General features: G+C 48.5%; 1 protein-coding gene across 5 annotated transcripts in view; it reads right to left on the bottom strand.

Annotated features, from left to right (window-relative positions):
* Itgae (integrin subunit alpha E) overlaps nt 1–20272 on the bottom strand; it is a 45927-nt gene that overhangs the window by 16256 nt on the left and 9399 nt on the right. For 4 of the 5 annotated variants that reach the window (XM_029557466.1, XM_029557467.1, XM_029557464.1 and 1 more), the window contains exons 3-19: nt 18964–19028; nt 18518–18635; nt 18158–18310; nt 17418–17533; nt 16704–16855; nt 15712–15865; nt 14764–14914; nt 14233–14300; nt 13301–13439; nt 12509–12648; nt 12060–12200; nt 11264–11488; nt 10086–10216; nt 8591–8721; nt 7194–7357; nt 5725–5853; nt 4048–4121 (exon numbers count right to left, since the gene is read on the bottom strand). In XM_029557466.1, the coding sequence (XP_029413326.1) occupies nt 4048–4121; nt 5725–5853; nt 7194–7357; nt 8591–8721; nt 10086–10216; nt 11264–11488; nt 12060–12200; nt 12509–12648; nt 13301–13439; nt 14233–14300; nt 14764–14914; nt 15712–15865; nt 16704–16855; nt 17418–17533; nt 18158–18310; nt 18518–18635; nt 18964–19028 (2251 nt within the window). The remainder of the gene's footprint in view (nt 1–4047; nt 4122–5724; nt 5854–7193; nt 7358–8590; nt 8722–10085; nt 10217–11263; nt 11489–12059; nt 12201–12508; nt 12649–13300; nt 13440–14232; nt 14301–14763; nt 14915–15711; nt 15866–16703; nt 16856–17417; nt 17534–18157; nt 18311–18517; nt 18636–18963; nt 19029–20272) is intronic. The other variant, XM_029557465.1, reaches the window with a different exon arrangement.

Genomic DNA, 20272 nt, shown 5'->3' on the forward strand with positions numbered 1-20272 from the left:
CAGGCATGGTGACACATACACCTATAATACTAGCACTCAGGAGGTAGAGGCAAGAAGATCAGAAGTTCAGGGTCAACCTTTGTTACATAGTGAGTTTGAGGCCAGCCTGGGCCACATGAGAGACCCTGCCTTAAAAAAAAAAAAGAGTATAGCTTAGAAAAGATTTAGGGGTACATGTGAGTGAACACTTCTACAATACTGAGGAATTTGGGGGCCCTAGACTGCATAGACTTTAATCATTGAAATCTATAAAACAATGTGGTTAACAAAACAAAAAATTATTATTGTGTGTGTAAGAGAGTGCAGGCATGCCACAGCATGTGCACGGAGGTCAGAGGACTCTCAGGTAGGTTCTGGGGATTGAACTCATGTCATCAGGCTTTCATGGCAAGTGCTTTTATCTACTGAACCATCTCATCAGCCCTATTGTTTTTTGAGACAGGGTTTCACTTGACCTGGAACTCACTATACTGTAGCCAAGGCTGAATTCAAACTTATGATCCTCTTGCCTCAGCCCCCTGACTGCTGGGATTACAGGTGTGTATCGCCACATTCTGCAAGAAAAATTTTCAGCTATCTGAAATGTCCAAAGGTGGAATGTGCAGATCTGGGAAGTAATGTGGTGTATGTTTGGTATTGTTCTGGTTTTCATTTTATCACAGCTGAGAAAAGATGGGTTGATGAAAGTGAAAATAATGGGCTGCCACCATGGTTCAGCAGGTAAAGGCGCTTATCGTCAAACCTGACAACCTGAGTCTGATCTGGGGCCCATATGGTAGGAGAGAACAGACTCCTGCAAGTGTCTCCCCACACACAGGCTGTGGCATGCACGGACCCACACATACACATATGCACATACAAATAAATATAATTAAAATAATTTAAAATAATAAGAGGCAAAGACAGAGTCTGCTGTGGAAATTCATCTGAGTGATGATACACACCTGAAATAAGACAACAGAGCAGGGGCGGTGGGTCACACCTGCCATCCCAGCACTTGGGAGGTGAGGTGGAGAAAGCATCGCTGCATATTCAAAGCCAGGTCGAGCTACAGAACAAGACCTTGTCTCAAACAAAGGCAAACAGTAGTAGTAATAGTAGTAATAGTAGTAGTAGTAGTAGTAGTAGTAGTAGTAGTAGTAGTAGTAGTAGTAGTAGTAGTAGTAGTAGTAGTAGTAGTAGTAGTAGTAGTAGTAGTAGTAGTAGTAGTAGTAGTAGTAGTAGTAGTAGTAGTAGTAGTAGTAGTAGTAGTAGTAGTAGTAGTAGTAGTAGTAGTAGTAGTAGTAGTAGTAGTAGTAGTAGTAGTAGTAGTAGTAGTAGTAGTAGTAGTAGTAGTAGTAGTAGTAGTAGTAGTAGTAGTAGTAGTAGTAGTAGTAGTGGATATCTCATAGTATTATTCACACAGGAGGGAAACCCTAGGACAGAGGAAGATGAGGAAGATGAATTCTGTCTGGGACATGAACAGAGTTCTTACAGACTAGCAAGGTAGAGATGCACAATGTCTGTTGGTTATACTACCCAGGAGATCTGAGTGTTGTCAAAATACTTAACAAGGTTCTTAACCTGAGATAGAGGGACAGTTTCTGGAGGTCTGGAATGTAAGTAAGCATTTATGTCTTCGAGGATGAAGGGTCTGTAGTTTGGGGTTTTGTTTTGGGTTGTTTTGGGGGATAGGGAGTTGAGACAGGGTCTTTTGTAGCTCAGGCTGACCTCAAAATGTCTATGGAGCCAATACTGGCTTTCAACTCCTGATCTTCCTGTTTCTACCTCCCAAGTGCTGGGCTCACAGGTATGTACACCTGGTTCTTTCTTTCCTTCTTTTTTTCAGTACTAAATATTGAACTTAGGGCCTCATGCATTCTAGATATAAGCTTTACCATTGAGCTACATCCCCAGCTCATTATGGTTGGTTGATTGATTTGTTGGTTAGTTTTTGAGACAGACTATCACTCCATTGTCCAAGCTAGCCTGGAACTCACCATGTAGCCCAGGCTGACCTCAAACTTGAGACAGTCCCTCTGTCTCAGCCTCCCAAGTGTTGGGATTATAGATATGAACCAACATCCCTGGATATCTCACTACATAGTCCAGGCAAGAGAGTCTGTAGTTCTGATGAGACTTTTTAGGCTATCAATGTCTGCAGAAAAGTAAAAAACCACTACAACCCTGAACACTATTGGGCTCAGGAGTAGCTTCCTAGCTATGTACACTAGGTGGCGATGCACGGCAAGATGAGCTTGCTGCATCTGCTTCACAAGGAACTGACTGGGAGGTAGTTCCTGGCTGTCATTCATTCCCTGTTGGGAACAGCTGTGTCTGCTTGTTAGGCTTCGTTCCAAAGCACTCAAGGCCTTGAATTGGTTCCTTAGTGCTGCGCCACACTAATCATTCACATCTGAAATCAAGTCCTACAAATGACTACCATAGGCCAAGCATTCCTGGAAAAGATCCAGACAACTGGCCATGAGTAACATGACACCCAGCACTAGTAGCCAGGGAGGACATTTTAAGACCACCACAGGTCCAAAACCAAACTCATGATCTTAGTTCAACTCATCTGGGGAGCTGGATTCAGGGTATTGCAATAGAATATTTGCAGTGATAGAGAAGTGGTCCACATCTGTGCTGTCTGATATAATTAACTGTATGAAGGTGTTCAGTATTTGAAATATGGCAGGTGTCACTAAACTACATCTTTAGTTGTATTTCAATATAATGACTAAAATTAAACAGCTAAGTGTGACTAGTGACAAGTGTGTTGGATGATGCAGTTGTAGATGCTCAGGCTGTGAGCCCTCTCCTCATTCCCTACATGCACTATCAGCAAATCTTAGGACTCTAATTTCAAAAGGTAACCACTAACTTTGCTGTCACCCAGGCTAAGCCACATCCTCTCACCTGTACCTGCACTGTCCCAGTAGTAATTACCTTCTCCTACAGTTCATACTCAACACACCAGCAAGAAATAGAATGTTAAATGTGCGACCAGGAACTGGAGAGATGGCTCAGTGGTTATAAGAGCACTGGCTGCTCTTGCAGAGGACCCAGGTTTGGTTCCCAGCACCCACATGGTGACTAACAATTGTCTGTAACTCCAGTTTCAGAGGATCCAGTACCCTCTTCTTGCTTCTGTGGGCATTGCATATATGAGGTACACCTATATACATGCAGGCAAAACACTCATACAAATAAAAATAAATAAGAGAAGTTTTTAAAACATTTTTTTAAAATATGAGATTATGTCACTCATCTGGCATCCCAGATCACAGTGAAAGCCCTTCTGAGGCCCTATGAGGAACCCTTAGACCTCTGCTCACCCATCTGCATCCACACAGGACCCTTGCTCTACCTCCCACCTGCCAGGAATGCTTCCATCAGGGCATCTGCTCCACCCTCAGATCTGACCACTCTGTTTAAAACTTTGCTTCTCCACTCTCTGCCTGACTTTTCTTTGTACTAGATATCCCATCAACCTAGGGATTAGTTATCTATTGTTTTCCTTTTTTTTTTTTGGTCTTTTTGGGACAGGGTTTCCTTGTAGCCCCAGCTGGCCTTGAACTCACAGAGATCCACCTGCCTCTGCCTCCCAAGTGCTGGGATTAAAGGCGTGCACCACCATGTTTTCACATTTTTTAATCTGTGTTATTCACTGAAGTTTTTCTCAGTACTAGTGCCTGGAACAGAGTACATACTCCAGAAATACTCCATGGATTAGCGCATAAATTTGGCCCACAGGTGTACCAGAGAAGTAGTCCTAGGAATGAGGATCACTGTGAACATAACATTGTCCATGGCGTCAGGAGACCTGGGTTCATGTTTGCCAAATGACTACTGGGACTCTACGAAAGGCTTCAACTACTGATATGTTTCCTGATCTATAAAATGGGAAGACAAATCTCTGTCTTGCCTCCCTCAGAAGGTGGCTGAAATAGCAAATGCAAAAGCCTATTGAGAGCCCTGAGGAAGGGGAAGGGAGTGTGCCCACATGAACCTTTAGAAGGAAACCAACCACAGAAACTACAGTGACGATGACAAGATCCAACTCACTGAGAGATGGTGGTGGCCAGCTGGATCTCAGGGGTGCAGAACAGCTTATTTTTGCAGTCCTTCTCATAGGGAAGCTGTAAGCAAAGAAAGAGGGAGCAGGGTCAGCCCAGAGACCCCACCTTCTCCAGCAGCCCTGACTCTCCTTAAGGACACTTCTGTCCATCTTGTCCTCCTGCTTAGAGAAGTACAGTGAGAGGAAAGTAAAGACTGGCAGTGGGGACTGTGTCCACACAGCCAAGAGAGCTGTGTGTGACATTCCTACACAACATGGGCACACCATCAGGACCTCTAGCCAAGCTCAAAGATGGGTGAGATTTGCTGATCAAGAGACATGTCTGACCTGTTCCTGTCATGCACTGAGCACTAACACTCACAAGCAGCTCTCTACTTCTAACATCTGGGGAGGAAAACCTTTGTGAAGGAAAGCTTCCTAGCCCTTTCATATAGGCAGAAACAGTTGGGGCAGGAATAGGGCCACCTGACCAAGTAATGTCAGGTGAAATCCTTGGCAGTATCTCACCCCACCCCCACCATGACCTTTGTAATTTTGCCTACATATCACAAACCAAATCAGAAAGTCACATTTGCTTATAATTCTAGCACTGGGATACTGAGGCAGGTTCATGAGTTTGAGGCCCTGACTACATAGCAAGACCTTGTCTAGAAAAGTGAAAAAGAAAAGGAAAAGCCACATTTGTCTCAGAAGTTCTCTTCAAGCCCCAGTTTGAGTTGAAAACTCAAATTTGCTAAAGTAGCCAAGTTTTTGGCTTTTTTGTTTTTATTTTGCAATGAAGGAAACAGTCAACTCCTTAGTTTTACTTCTGTGATAAACCTGCCAAAAATTCACAGCCTGCATCTAAACATAGGAAGCATCAGAAAAACCCAATGAAGGAACAGTCCATAAAATGACTATCTTGTGCCCTTCAAAACTGTGAAGGTTATCTGAGACAAGGAGATGCACTGGGTATGGTGTCACAAGCCTATAATCTCAGCAGTTGGAAGGTTGAAGGAGGAAGATCAGGAGTTCAAGGTCATCCTTGGTTACATAGGGAGTTTGAAGCCAGTCTAGGCTGCATGAGACCCTGTCTCAAAAATAAAGACAAAGAAAAGCATAAATCAATCATTCCAACTTAAAAGTGACTAAGATAAATTACAATTAAATTCGATGAAAGCTCCTAGAACTTTTTTTTTCTTTTTTTAAGAAAAGATTTCATGTAGCTCAGGTTGGCCTTGAGCTCACCTTTCAGCCAAGGATGACCTTGAACTTCTGTTCCTCTAGACTCTACCTCTAAGTGCTGGGATTACAGCCATGTGATGCACCAGGCCCAGCTTGATTTGGTGCTAGGGATGAACACAAGGCTTCATACATCCTAAGCAGGCATTCTACCCAACTGTCCTACACCACCCTCAGCTACCCTATCAAGGAAGAGCCCCAGCATACAGTGTGTCTGTGCTTCACTAAATATGTTGGGAGCACATTTTGTGAATGAGCCAGGGGTGATGGCTGGAGATCTGTTACCAATGAGCAATGAACACACCTTCTTAGGGAGTCCACGTCCCCACTGACACAGCCTGACGACCCTCCCTCCCAACTCTAGTCTTCTTTGAAGTTAAGGGAACAGTACTTTTTGTGGGATGATCCCAGGAGGGTTGGGTCCTTCCTGTGAGCAGAGTCACCTGGAAGATAGCAGAGGGCTCGATGTAGCGGTCCAGGATGGGGTTAGGGTGGCCCCTCCTTCCCTCAGGTGTCTGGAGCTGGTAGCTGACCTTGACAGTGATGTTAGAGAAGCAGTCCTCCTCACAGAGCTGTGGGTTGTCATGGGAGCAGAGGAGGAGTCAGATGTGGAGAAGAAGAAGAATACTTTTAACCCCAATGTAGTGTTAAGAAATAAACAATGGGGGCTGGAGAGATGGCTCAGCAGTTAAGAGCACTGGCTACTTTTACAGAGGACCCAGGTTCAGTTCCCAACAGCCACATGGCATCTAACAAGCATATAAAACTCGGTTTCAGGGGATCCAACACCCTCTTCTGGCCTCCTCGTGCTTTGCATGACACAGGTACACATACGTACATGTAGGCAAAACACTTATACACATAAAATAAAAAGAAATAAAAAATTTTAAAAAGAAATAAAACAATACAATGATGAACCAGAAGTCTTCCAAAGGAGCCAGGCTGAGGGGAAACGTCCCTCAAGCCAGCTGCCAAGAACTTTGGAAAAGTGTCCCTGGATCTGCTCCAGTCTTGGGTATCAGGGTGCTTTATGGTTCTAACCTCAATCACAAAGGGTCTCTGGCTTGGCCTTTGTGTGGAGGGCACATGGGGGCCATGGAGGGAAGAGCCACAGCCACATTTAAGTTTACAAAGATCTTTCTCCAAGCAGCATGGAGGGATATTTGAGAGCTAAGAACTGAAAGTAGAGCCTGCCTGCCAGAATAAGAGCTTTGAACATGAGAGCAAGTGAGCTCAGCTGCCTGGTGAAAATGTGGCTACATTTTTATTAGAGAGCTGTGATATGCTAGAAACCCTTTCTTAAGTAGCAAGCACCTTGGGAGCAGGTATGTAGTCAGAACAGAATTCACAAGTTTGCTTATTGAAATAAATGGTCCATATAGGTCCAAAGTTCTAGGTCCTGTTAAGCTCTGAGTTCTGACAAGGACATTAAAAAAAAAAAATCCCTGAGTATTTACCAAGAGAAAAAAATTTAAAATAACTTCTTTCTAGTTCTGTCCTTTAATTGTTCAATTTTTCTCACATGGATTCAAGGGCTGCAGCCCGTAGTTACTGTAAAGTAATATCACAAGAAATCTAGCTTCCAGGAAGCTCAGAGATGCGGTCAGTGCTCGATTTGGGTAGATTTCCTTCGCTCTCTCCTTCCCTTTCTCCCTGCTTTCCTTTCTCTGTTCCTTCCTTTCCAGTGGACCAAACTCAGGGCCTCACACATGCAAAGCATGCACTGTACCACTGAGCCACACCCATAGTCCAACTTTCTTAAGCTTGGCTTTCTGGCAGGATTAGCTACATCTCCGGTACTGGTGCATGGTTCTTGACGTGTCATGATTGCTTCAGTCCCCTCATGTGCATGTGTGGATTCTGTATTGCACAGATATTTTCTCTGGGTTGTTGTCTAAATTCTTCTACTTACCTCTCCCTCTGTGGGGATGAGCGAGAGGCGTTCACACAGAGAAGACCCATCGCTCCACTCACTAAGGTGGTTCGGACAATAGCTCATGTTAGCACACTGCAGCCTCTTCCTCTGCTTCGTCACATCCACATCCACTGTGTAGTTGAGCCACATGCCTCTGAGGCCTGGAGTTGAAGACCATACCTTCTGACAAGGCTAGGAGGGGCAAGGCCCACACAGAGAGCCCCAGCCTACTGAGGCTGTGAGCCTCTCCTGAACGGTGCCCCATGTGGGCACTTCCCTGGACCAAACTCCAGGTTCCTCATCATTCTGAAGGTGAATATTTTCACTGCTGCTGGTACCTGTTCAGGGTCTGTCAGTGTTCTGGTCCCATGCCCAGCACAGCACATTCCTAGGACTGAGTCCAGCCTTTCTTAGAGAAAGTGGGATTTGACAGGAGAGTGAGATGGAAGGAGGGAAAAAAGGAGGAAGAGGATGAGAAAGACAGTAAATGGAGAGAGAAATCATGAAGTCTGAGCACAGCAGGCCTGGAAACATCTTGGAGATTACTGGGCCAACTCTTACTGTACAAAACAGAAATCAGGGCCCTGTGAGGGAAAGACAGCCTACCCAGCGTCCACCAGCCCTCATCAGGCTCTGTGACCTGAAAGTAGTTAAGTCTATTCTTTGTTCTTTTCTTTCCCTTTTCTTTTCTCTTCTGTTTTGAAACAGGGTCTCATGTATCCCAGGCTAGCCTTGAAGTTAATATATAGCTGAGGAAAACACCTGATCCTCTACCTACCTCCCAAGTGCTGGCATAGAGGCTTGCACTGCCATGCCCAGCTAGGTCTGTCATTTTCTAGGGGGTTCATCATGACCCTAACCCAAGAAGAGTGCTCTGTGACTTGCAAGGAGCCATCTCTAGGATTATTCATGAGGTTTAAACCTTGAGGACTTGGTGAGAGATTGCTGGAAGGGAGCTCTTGGCTGTGGACACCGGGGCTGTGACAGTCATTCCCCCTCCACCCCCTTTCTGAAAACATTCCCCCAGAGTGTCAGGTAAGGGGTAGAAGAGAGACAAGGCCTTCCTCTCTGTAGGTTCTCCAGTCCCACCTCGGTCAGGGAAGGGGAGAAGGCGTAAGTCATGGACAGAGGGAGGCTTTCTGGGAGTCCTGCACATGCACAAGTGGGGGACGGCAGGTGGAGATCGAGCAACTGTTGCCTTTCCAAATATCCTCTCAGAAGCCCCTCACTCTCCCCAACAGCTTCCTGGGGCAAGTGCATTTAACAGAACCTAATGACAGCGGTACTAGGCTTCTGGAGAGAGAGCTGAGGTATCAGGACCATCCCAGCCTCCACTTCGTGCCCACAAGCCAGTCAGGAATGACAACCCCAGGGCACCCACCAGGCTGCCTTACTTGGTTCACCCAATGAGCTTGAGGAGTCGAATTCAAAACACAGATCTACATCCATGCTGCCATTGAAGCCGATGGGCAGAGCAGTGGGGGTGAAGGTCATGGACACCTTCAGGTGAACCACGGGCCGTGAGCTACACAAGACAGCAAAGAGGCTCATGAGAAGCGAGCACAGGACTTCTAGACAGATTCTGCTGCACTCAGATCTCCAACATGCAGGGGTGCTCCGAGTCCTTGGGATATATTAATAGTAGGAAAAGAGATAGGCAGACAACCAGCAAATAAACAAAAATGGACAACTACTAGGTACTGGTGATGATAAAAATGTAAGTGAATAAGGTGATAGAAATGGAGGCTCCTTAGATCAGGTGGTCAGGACAGTCTCTGTAATAAGGAGCCCTTAAACATGAGTGCTTTTAATGAGAAAAAGGCAGCTATGTAAAGATCTAAGGGGAAAGCATTCTAGGCAGAAAACACAGTTAATACAAAGTGCCTATGGCAGGAATGAGCTGGGTTTGTTTGAGGAACAAAAAGATCAGAGTGACCAGAGCCTGAATGAAACAAAGTGGCAGTAGGATGTGGAGATGGGGAAGTGGGCGAGATCAGCTACAGACAGCCCCGGAGGGCCTGGCAAAGAACTGGGATTTTACTCAGATGGGAGTCACTGAGGGGTTTAAGCAGTGGAGTAGAGGGATCATGCAGCTGCCATGTGGAGGACAGATGACATGGAGAGGGCACAGGAAAGTCTGTGTGGCATTAGTCCTGGAAGAGTAGAAAGCCTGCTGTACTGGGAGGTGTTATGGAGTCAGCACCAACAAAAACTTGTAGAACAAAGAGGAAGGCTACAGAGGATAAAAATCCCCTGTAGCCCAAGTGGGCCTTGAACTCATGATCCTCCTGCCTCAGCCTCCTAAGTAGCTGAGATTACAGGCCTGTTGCACCAGGGTTTTGTCTTGAACGTCTAGGTGGATGATGGTGGCATTTGTTGAGACAGAAAACCTGGGAGAGGGGTGGATCGGGGAATGGAAGATGGGTATGAATAAGAGCTCTGTTCAGAGATCTGTTCAGTTGGAGATGGCCCTGAGCAGCCATGAAGAGTGCTGCTGAGCAGATGGCAGGTGGGGAACTCTCTGGAGAGGGCAGGGACTCTGCCAGCTTACTTATAACCATAGGACAAAAACTTGCCTGAAGGTGGAGTCCAGGGATTCTGAAATTCCTTGCAAGCCATCCCTGAGTACTATTTTATACACCTTGCACAGATTCCCTCATGCAATCCTCCCACTGCTGTGAGGCAGGCAATTAGATAAGGAAGTTGGGAATTAGAATTAGATAATCCACACAAAACCATGGAGCAAACCCAGCCAGACAGACCCCAGAACCTGTGCCCTGAAGCTCTACACTTCTCTCCCTTGGTACCTGGCATCTTTAGGTTCCACTGAATGCACATCAAAGGGTAAGACTGGGGCCCGGGGCCCTACAATGCAGGGTAATCCCTTACCAGAGCACAGCTGCCCGGCCCAGGGATCCCACGGAGATATCGGCAAGGCCATCTCCACTGAAATCTAGGCCACCATCCACAGATATGCCAAAGTAATGGAGTCCTGGGGCCACAGAGGAGGCTCTGATCCGCTGCGGAGGGAGAAACACAGGCATAGGGTTGTGGAAGGAGGAGAAAGAGAAGCCCTTTCACCTCCTATTCCCTTCAACATGGTCACCCAGCTTCCCATCCCAGGGAGTCCTCAATCTAGAAACAGAAAATAGATAACAAACTGACATCTGGGTGGATCCCTACAGGACAGGTGGGACTTGATAGAAGAGGCAGAGGGAAAGAACAGGGCACTCTGAGGGAACCACCAAGGGGCCAGTGCAGGGGTGGGGAGGAGTGGAAGAAGGCAAGGGGATCTGAGTGTAAGGAGGCTTGAGATGGGGCTGGGGTGGGGGTGTCAGCAAAGCTCTTTAGAAGTGACCTCATCAGGACCACAGTTCAGAAGTGATCACAGGATCACTGGAGGCACAAGGGGAAGATGGGTTGGAGGTGGGAGCTGGGGTAGTAGGGGAGCCCAAAGGAGGGGTGGTAAGGCCTGAGCTGGTGTTGTGGTGGTGGGGATGGAGACAAGGGGTTGGATTCGGGACAGAGTTAGAATCACTAGGAATGTGACAGCTGTCAGGCTGTGCATTAAGGTGCTAGGGGACTATCCTGGACATTTGGTGGGGAAAGGAAGGGGCATGGGTGCACAGAGGAGTAACAGATCTAGAGGGGGAAGACGTTCCTGACTGAGAAGTATAAAAGAGGCTGGGGACCACCCTGGGGAGGTACTTAGGAGGCAGTTGGATGAGGGGAAGGAAGAGGAGCATGAAAGCGTTTAGTAGAGACAGAAGTCAGAGGAGAGGCAGAGAGGAGGAGACCTGAAATGGGCTGATGGTCAGAAATGCAAAGGAAGAGACAGGTGAGGAAAGGAGGCCGTGCCTTTACCTCCCCTTCCTGAAGGATCTGGAGGAGGCCCTAGCCTGGAACCTCTCCAAGTATGGTAACTTCTTGCCTAAACTGGCACTCTCCTCCCTGCCACCAGAGGTTGGCCCAACATTCAGGACTGGGGCTGCCTCAGGGACCAGCTCATTCTGTCTGGAAGAGGTTTGAAACCCAGTGAGGAAACAGGAAAGAGCCCACAGGATCACCTGGGATGGGCTGGCAGAGAAACTGTCCCTGTGTCCATTGTAGATGTACACGCTGCCAAAGCTGGCCCCATCATCTGCCCCAAAGTCCTCCAGAGGGGCCCCGATGGCCACATCTGTGTATGTATCTTGATTGATATCCCCCACAGCTGCCATGGCAAAGCCAAAGCGGGCATTGGTGAGTCCAAGGTGCCCACTCAGTGTGTGCACCAAGGAGAAGGAACCATCCTGCAAAGTGAAAACAGGCTGCTTAGCCTTCAAGAAAGGTGTTCAGGACAGCTAGAGGGCACACTCCCTTGTTGATTTCAACTCCAGCAGGACTCTAAGGCAAGGGACAAGGGGCCTGAGCCCACAGAAAGGCTGGGGTCTTCCTGTCTTGACGTTCAGGACCCGGAGCCTGTTCCTCTATTCCAACACGATGCTATATTAGCAATAGAGAAGCCTGGGAACCAGTTGAAGCTCTCCCACGTGCTTACTTGGAAAGCTTGGGCAAATCTCAGCATCAGTGTGCCTCACTGAGCCCCAGCCTCCTCATAATGTGACAGCCATTCTCATAGTTATTGTGAGGAATAGGTGAGACCAGAGTGAGTATTCTGTCAACTGGGCAGCTATGACAGCTGCTACCAACAACCGCCCAAGTGAGAAAGGAAGAGAGTAAGGGGATAGCCATCCACCCTGAACACTCTTCCTCACTGCCCACTATTGCCAAGCAGATGTCAGGTCAGGGCTCACCCAACCTCTGCCACCTCTGTAAACAGGCACAGCCTTGACAAGCTCAAGAGGCTCAAGACTCACCCACCTGCTCATGTACTCGGTACACATAGACTCTGCCTTCTTCTCCACGGATGTGGTAAAATGGAGCAGCCACCAGCAGGAAGTCTGTGGTTCCATCCATGTCCACATCCACAGGGCACAGCTCAGAGCCAAAGTAGGACCCCATCTACATCCAGCAGGAACACAGTGCTCCCAAATATGGAATGGGCATCTCTCCACCTCCCACTAAGGCTAGACCCCCTACTTATGCTCTTTCTGGGTCCCCCAGCTGGGGTTGTTCCAGACTAGCCTTCTCATTAGTAAGGAAGTGAGGGGGATTGGGCAAACAGCAGAGTTCTCACAGAGGGGTAAACTTTGGGCAGACAGGAGGGTCACTGAATTCCACCCAGAGCCTTAGCCTTGCCCAGGGTGGAGCCTCCCTTTCCCCAGGTCCCAGAGCTCCTACTGGTGGAAAGGGGGCTTCCCAACAGGTACCTGCTCTCCCTCCACCCGTGGCACAAAGGTGACCTTTCTGTCCTTCTGGAGCTCAAATAGGGCCCCACGGTGCTTATGCCGAGGAGCCCCTGCCACATAGGAGATGCCACAGGCCTTGTGTAGAACTGCCACTGAATAACCTGGAGCCAGGGTGGTGAGACTGCAAACCGGTGCTCCCCACCTCCAGTCACTCCCTTCAACGCCACCTTCCCAGCTAGGCATTCTCACTTCTACAGCACAGCTACATGCGCCAGGATGCGTGTGTGGTACACATTGCCATGTATACAGCTTCACACACACCCCTTTCATCACATGAACATGGTATAGGTGTCCAAGGTCAGGGATGGGGATACTCATTACTGTTATTAATGGAGGTCCCAGTTCTCTTCTATGCAGGCACCCAAGGCCACCCTGTCTCCACCCAGAATTCTCAACCTTAAGGTACCGAACTGAGGTCCCACCCTGTGGGGACCATGACTTCTCCCCACCAGGAATCCTAATGTGCAGACCTACAGGCAACCTGTGTCCCAGACTTCGCCTACTCCCTCATACCATCCCTTCCCTCTACCTAAAGACATAGCTCTTGTCTCGCCCTCAATCTCCAGGACCCGTCCTTGTCCTATCACCATCCAACACCCAGACCCTGCCCTCGCCCAGCCCCCAGCACACAGCCCCTCCTGCATCCTCCCACATTCCTCAAGACCTTCCAATCTCCAGGCTCAGGCCTCTCCCTCTCCCCTATCTCCAAGCCCTGCCCTCACCCTAAATCCATCTGCCCCACCCTTCTCTTACCCAGGTAGCTGTACTGCGTGGGAGCTCGGGAGTCCTCAGCCGTCTGGTTCAGGAAGCAGCCCCGACGACTGTATGTGTCGTAGAGCAACGCGCCCCCCGACCAGTTAAAGGCTCCCACTGCACCAAGCAGCACCTGGCCCTGCAGAAGACCCGAAAGGAAAGACCCAGAGACCAGGCAGAAGTCAGGCGGAAAGGCGAGATGGCAAACACTGACTTACTGTTTGTACCGGAGAGCCCGTGGGGCAACTGTGGCCCTGGAAGCCAACAAGGGACCCAGATGTTGAGTATTAAAAAAAAGTCAAGATCGCTGGGTGTGGTTAAGATATCCCACCTTTAATCCCAGCAAGAGGCAGGTGGATCTCTGTGTGATGGAGGCCAGCCTGGTCTACATAGCAAGTTGCAGGCCATCTGGGACTACAGGGTGACCCTGCCTCAAAAAGATCGATCAATCAATCAATCAATAAAAAAATTTAAAGTATGAATGAAGGGCTACAGAGATGACTCGTGGTTAAGGGCATTTGCTGTTCTTCTAGAGGACCTGGGTTCAGTTCCCAGCACTCACATGGCATCTAACAACTGTCAGTAACTTCAGTTCCAATGGACCTGACGCCCTCTTCTAGCCTCTGTGGGCACTGCACACACGTGGTGCACTTACACACCTTGGTGGGCTTACCATTAAGGCTAAATCTTACTCATATCTGAGAGAATCTCTCAATCCTTTAGCACACAAAATGACCTCCAACAGTAAACACAGCCATTCTTTTGTCTATCTTGGTGGTCCAGATTAGGGAGAGCTAACATTTTTCTGCATCCTAAAATGACTTCTTCAGAAACACCCCAAGAGAGTAAGTGTGAGCCAGGAGCCCCTGAGACCCTGGTGATCACTGAGTATGCTAATGGGGGAGCCTGCCTGTATAGAGTGGGCCACAAACCTTATCCAGGATCTGGGCGCTGAAGCCAGTCTGTGCAAGTTGGTAGTGAAGGGCATCTCCAACTGTGCCTGAAAATCAAGGAATCTGGTGAAACACCCTGTGCCAAAGGGCAGGGAAAGACCATGTGGGAAAGAGGCCAGCTGGGCCAGGCCCCTAGAGGGTGGGTATTTGCTGTAACAGGAAGAGCACTGGGCTGAGAGCAGAGATCTGGGTCCTGCTTTAGCAAATACTGGCTGGCTAGGCCTGGGAAGTTCATTCTTTCTTCCTGGAGCTCAGTTTCCTCATCTGTAAACTCCTGAGGGAAGGAGCTATGTCCCAGTCATCTTTGTTTCTCCAGCGCCAGTTCAGCAGAGCTTCATAGATTCTGGGAGGCAAGGAGGACTAGGGGTATCATTGCCTTTTTAAAGATGAAGAGCTGTGGCTCAGGGAGGTGGTGCAAATGGGGCAGCAGGGCAGGGGGGCGGTTGGAGCAGGTGCTGGGTGTCCTGCTGAATGTTGAGGGGCTCTTGCAGGGCCCCTGGGAGCACTCACCTTCCATGTGGATGATACTCTGCTGCAGTTTGCTCAGCAGCCCATCCAGAGCCGTGTAGTTGGTCACCTTGAAGGCATGGGTCTCCTTGGGATTGGAGGCGATCAGCTTCAGCTCCTCGTAAGTTCTATTTTTCTGAAACGCACCTCCCACCTGCACAGAGTCCCCCATCAGTGGGACTCCATCACCATCTCTTTCCTCCCCTGCTCACAGCTTGACAGCCCCAACAGAACTCCAGTTTTGGGTTTTTGGTTTTTTTTTTGTCTTTTTGAGACAGGGTCTCCCTGTAGCCCCAGCTGTCCTGGAACTTACTATATAGACCAGGCTGGGCTCAAACTCATGAAGATCCACCTGCCTCTGCCTCCCAAGTGCTGGGATTAAAGGCATGTGCCACCGTGCCCCACCAGAACTCATTTTGCCAGTGTTTTCCGACGAACCAGCCTCCATCTTCTTGATGCATGCTGTCCTCTCTGCCTACAGAGTCTGACCTCCCTCCCTAAGTTAAGAGCAGCTATTCCTGTCATCTGCCAGAACTCAGCTCAGTACTCACTCCCCAGGCCATAAAATCCCCTGGAACTGGAGTTATGGACAGTTGTTAGCTGCCATGTGGGTGCTGGGATTCGAACCTGGGTCTTCTGCAAGAACAGCCAGCGTTCTTAACTGCCATCTCTCCAGCTTCCCCCACCCAGGAACCTTTATATAGCCTCTCCACATCCCAGTCAGCCAATGAGCTGTGTGCATGGCTGGATGGCTGAAAATGAGCCCTCTATAGAAGACCCAACAAGAAGTGGGGTGTACAGGACCTGGGAGCCAGGACCAGAAGGCCAGGTGGAAAGGACTGTTTGTGAATAGAGAGGGTTTAGATACACTGTTTCCAGAAGGCTCTATAGGTTTCCTCCCTGCCTAGGCTGTGCAGACACAGGGGTTGCCTCTCAACTCTTGGTTCTTACCCCGATGGCAAAGCGCTCAATACCATGCATCTTTGGGGAGCTGATGACAGTTTTAAGGTCAAGAGGGTCCTGAAATATGTCACCATCAGTAAGCACCACCATGACCTTCGATGCCTTTTTCCTGGAGCCACGGCTTGCTGTGAAGATGTTGTCTCTTAACAACAGGGGAGAGAGAGAAGACAATTTTCCAGAGGGATGTCTGAGTTCCAGATTAGATTTTAGTCACTAACCTGCTCTAGAATTGGAGAGGTTAAGGAGCCGTACAGAATGGGGAATAAAAGCCCAGAAAATTATGGATTTGGCTCTTATGTCACACAGCAAGGCACAAGTCACAGAGATACGTGTGTTCCTCCCCTGCTTCCTACAGTAGGCTGGACAGCACTTGTGTCTACCCCTTTTATGTATATACAATATAGTGTTTTATATTAAAAGAGTGCGCAATACTGACATCATACTTATTTTTAAGTTAAGATTATTTTACTTTATTTTTAAATTTTATTTGGGGAAGGGGGTTGAGTCAGGGTCTCACTATGTAGCCTAGGTTGGCCTTAAACTCACAATTGTGCCTCCTGAGTGCTGGAAGTACAGGCATGAGCAACCATGCCTGGTTTACAAGGTACTTACACACCAAGCACTATTATGAACATTGTATATATTTTAATCATTTAAACCTCACAAAATCAGGACTTTTTCTATCCTCCTGTTAGACATGAGGATGTGGAAGCATAAAGAGATTAGGAAAGGACTTCGCACAGGAACAAGCTGAGATTTGAGCCCAGCAGCCTTCTCCTGAGCACTCTGTGTTTCACAGGAAGAAGTCCTTAGAGGAGTTTCTGGAGGACAGTCCTGGGGTATCATCCCTCACATCCTCTCTCAGTCAAGGAAGAGTTAGCACCCTGGCCTCCCCCTCCCTTCCACAGTTCTGTCCAGGCACTCCCCTGGCACTATGGCACAGAGTCTCTGGCAGAGCTGGTTGGTGGCACCCCACTCACAGTACGTGCTGTATGGCTGAGGCAGTCTTAGTGACATGCCCCACTTTAGTGATGTTCTGGACTCTGGCAAGGGAGGCCATGACATTCCAGCTGTCTTGAAGGTCGAACTCAGTCTGAATCACTTCCCCATACTGTACCAAGGCAAAGCTGCACTGGAGGGGAGGGGAGGATGGAGAAGGAGGTTGGCAGATTTGTACTACAAACCACTCCTACTCCTGATAGGGCTTTTCCTGGAAACAGGAAAGAAAACCATTCATCTGTCTTGTCCTTGGGCAAAGATGCTAAGGCAAAGGGAAAGCACTAATCAAGTAGTGGTAGAGGAGGGTGAGTTCTCTGTCAATCCATGACCTTGTGAAGACCCCTCCACATTGACTATGGGATTGATCATGTGACTTTGGCCAATGGGACAGGAGCAAATGCATATATTGGGTCATGCCTTCTTGGGGTACTGGTGCATGAAAAAGTTGGGCTAGTCTGCTGGAGACCTATGCCCCCCATAAGTGAGTAGAGCCATCTCGGGCCAAACAGACTGTCAAGCAAAGGGATGCCTAGAGCTGCATGGCAGCCCCTGGCAAGTCCCACAGAAGGGTCACCCAGCTGAGCTCAGCCCAAATATTTGAACTATGAGTAAATGAAAAGGTGGTTGCTTTGAAGCAGTTACACAGACACAGATAAGTGACAGATGATGTGAGGCCAGCCTTCAAGGAAGCCCACCTCAAAACACTTCTCGTAGAAGTTTTTCATCATGTTGGAGATGAAATTTTTAGCCGTCTGGAAGTCTCTGGGGTCAATGCTTCCTGAACCATCCAGGATGATGGCAATCTCGGTGCCTGGCCAAGAAAAAGGAACAGGTCAGGAGTGGGTATGAGCTTTGGGGTAGGAGTAAGGGTAGCAGGCCCTGCCTTGTAAGACCCACCTCCCAACACACACTTAAATCCTACCGTTCAGTTCAGGGAAGCTAGGAAAGCTCCTAAGAATGGCGTTCTTATCTTAAAGGCAAAGAGAATGCCAGAACCTGCCATGGCTCTGACTACTACGGGAGTCACTCCCATCCTCTATGCTCAGTGCTTCCCCATCTGTAAGATGGGGGCAGTAGTGATACCTTGCTGGGCAAAGGAACTTGTTGTCAAGTGTGATGACCTGAGTTTGATGCCCAGAATCCAACCCACATGGTAAAAGGAGAGAACTGACTACTGCAAGTTGCCTTCTGCCCTCCACATATGTTCTTCAGCATGGGTGTGTGTGTGTGTGTGTGTGTGTGTGTGTGTGTGTGTGTGTGTGTGTGTAATAAATAAGTAAATAAATAGATGTAAAAAAATGAGAGGACAGAGCTGGGACTAGCCACACCTGTAGGACCAGCCAGTGCCCCATCTCCCAGACCTGAATATGCCTTGACCCTGGAGGCTATCAGCTTGGAGATGGGCTCTGGAGGCAGCTGGTCTGCCTCTTCTCACCAGCGTCTTCTTCTTTGTCCTCTTCCTCCTCCTTCTCTTCCTTTTCCACAGCCCGAGGCCTCCTGACTGTGTTCTGATCCTCCCCTGTGTTGCCCTCTTTGTTCCTGTAGCAATCACCAGTATCCACACATTTGTTGGAATCCAGGAGACTTTCTTCAAGAAACATACAGGAAGGATTCAAAGTCAGAAGGCTTCAAGCTCCTCTGAGGCAAGGATAGCTCTGTTCTGACAAGAGACCTTAAGCCTGCTTGTCCTATTCTGGTCATTAGTGTCTGTCTCTGCAGTGCCCTGGTGTATCTCTTTGGAGACCTGAGGGATCCCTTTAGGGATGTCCAAGGCCAGAGAGTGTCCAATTCTTACCAAGGTCAGAGAAGTTGGTCCAAGCGTTAGGGTATAAGTTGGGGGCCAAGAGACTGCAGTTGCCTGTGAGCTCTAAGTTGAGGCTATGGGACTGCCGGGCCTGTACCTGAATGCATATCTGGGGAGAGGGGAAGAAAAGGAGCAGAAAGGCTGAGTCAGCCCCATATCATAGCCACTGTCATCTCTGTTCCAGAACGCAGAGGTTCAACCAGATAGAGAACATCTACCTTACCCCTCACCAGGGGCAGCTATCAGCTTCCAGGATCAAAGATACAGTCAGTACCTGACATCAGTGTAGACGGTCAGACCTCTGATATCACCAGGCCAGACATCAAGGCCAAACACCAGGGAGACAGCATACCAGTAGGACTGGTAACATCATCTTTACCCACAGGGGTCAACACCAGCCTCCCCAGGACCCAGTGTCCTCCTGCCCATGCACTCACCAAAACACTGTCTTGGTTCCGGACAACGGTCACTCCCCGCCTGCCCTTTGGGTTAAGGATGTAGTCTGAAATAGTTAAGCCAGGGAAGGAGAGAGGGATGCTGGGAAGCAACCATCAAGTCAAGGTCAGGAAAGGAGGAAGGGATGCTGGGAGACAAGTCAAGATCTGGAGCACAGGACCGCTGATGTCAGCAGCCTCTAGAAGCTGGGGTGAGGGGTTCTACAGAGTAGCTAAGTCATGCCAGGATACAATCCCTGTCCCAATCCCAGTTATCATTTCAGCAAATACCCACTTGGTGCCTATTCTGTGCCCAGCCTTGAAACTAATGGGGATGGGGATTCAGAAATGACTGAACAGGCTCCTGGGGGCAGGGGTGTTCTAGGTAGAGAAGTACTACTGGTGGGTGTGTATAAAGTTCAGGGAAGTATACAAGATGCTATGCAGCTGCCTGCATGAACTGGAAAGTCCCCAGCATCAAAGACCAGCCCAGAGACAGCGGTCTGTTCCACAGTCCCAGGGCAGAAGTGGAAGCACCCTCTGCTGGGTCTCAGTTCTCCTGATGGATTTTGAACTGCCACACTCAGAGTGTCTCAGAGACAAGCATTCTACTCAAATAGCCACTGATTGAGCAAGCACATGGGTGACCCCCACTGGACTGATGGTTAATGAGCAAGTCGGGCTCATTCATTTCTTCATGCCTTCATTGGTTAGTCAACATACTATGTGCCTAATGTATGCCACGCCCCGTGCTAGGTTCTGGGAGGGCCACAGTTAAGATGGGACAAATAGGGTTAGCGTAAGGAGTTGTGTGGGATGGGGGTTGCACCCATAGTGTCACCAAGTCTGAAAGAGTGACCTTAGTCACAATAACAACCAAGAAACTTAACTTCTCTAAACTGTAATTTCCTCTCCTGTAAATAGCTTGGCTTTAAGGGTTAAAAGTGAACAAAGTGGGACTGGAGAGATGGCTCAGTGGTTAAGAGCACATACTGCTCTTCCAATAGACCTTAGTTCAATTCCTAGCAACCATGTTGGGCAGCTCACAACTGCCTGTAACTCCAGCTCCTGGGGGATCAGATGCCTCTGGCTTCTGTGGGCATCTGCACTCATGTACACACACACACACACACACACACACACACACTCACACTCACATGAGAGAGACACACACACACACTCACACTCACATGAGAGAGATAATAAAAAAAAAAACTTTTAAAAAAGTGAACAAAAGCCAGGAGTGGTGGTGCACGCCTCTAATCCCAGCACTTGGGAGGCAGAGGCAGGCAGATCTCTGTGAGTTAGAGAG

Source organism: Nannospalax galili, unplaced genomic scaffold (genome assembly GCF_000622305.1).
Source record: "Nannospalax galili isolate Female #2095 unplaced genomic scaffold, S.galili_v1.0 scaffold888, whole genome shotgun sequence".
Lineage (NCBI taxonomy): Eukaryota > Metazoa > Chordata > Mammalia > Rodentia > Spalacidae > Nannospalax > Nannospalax galili.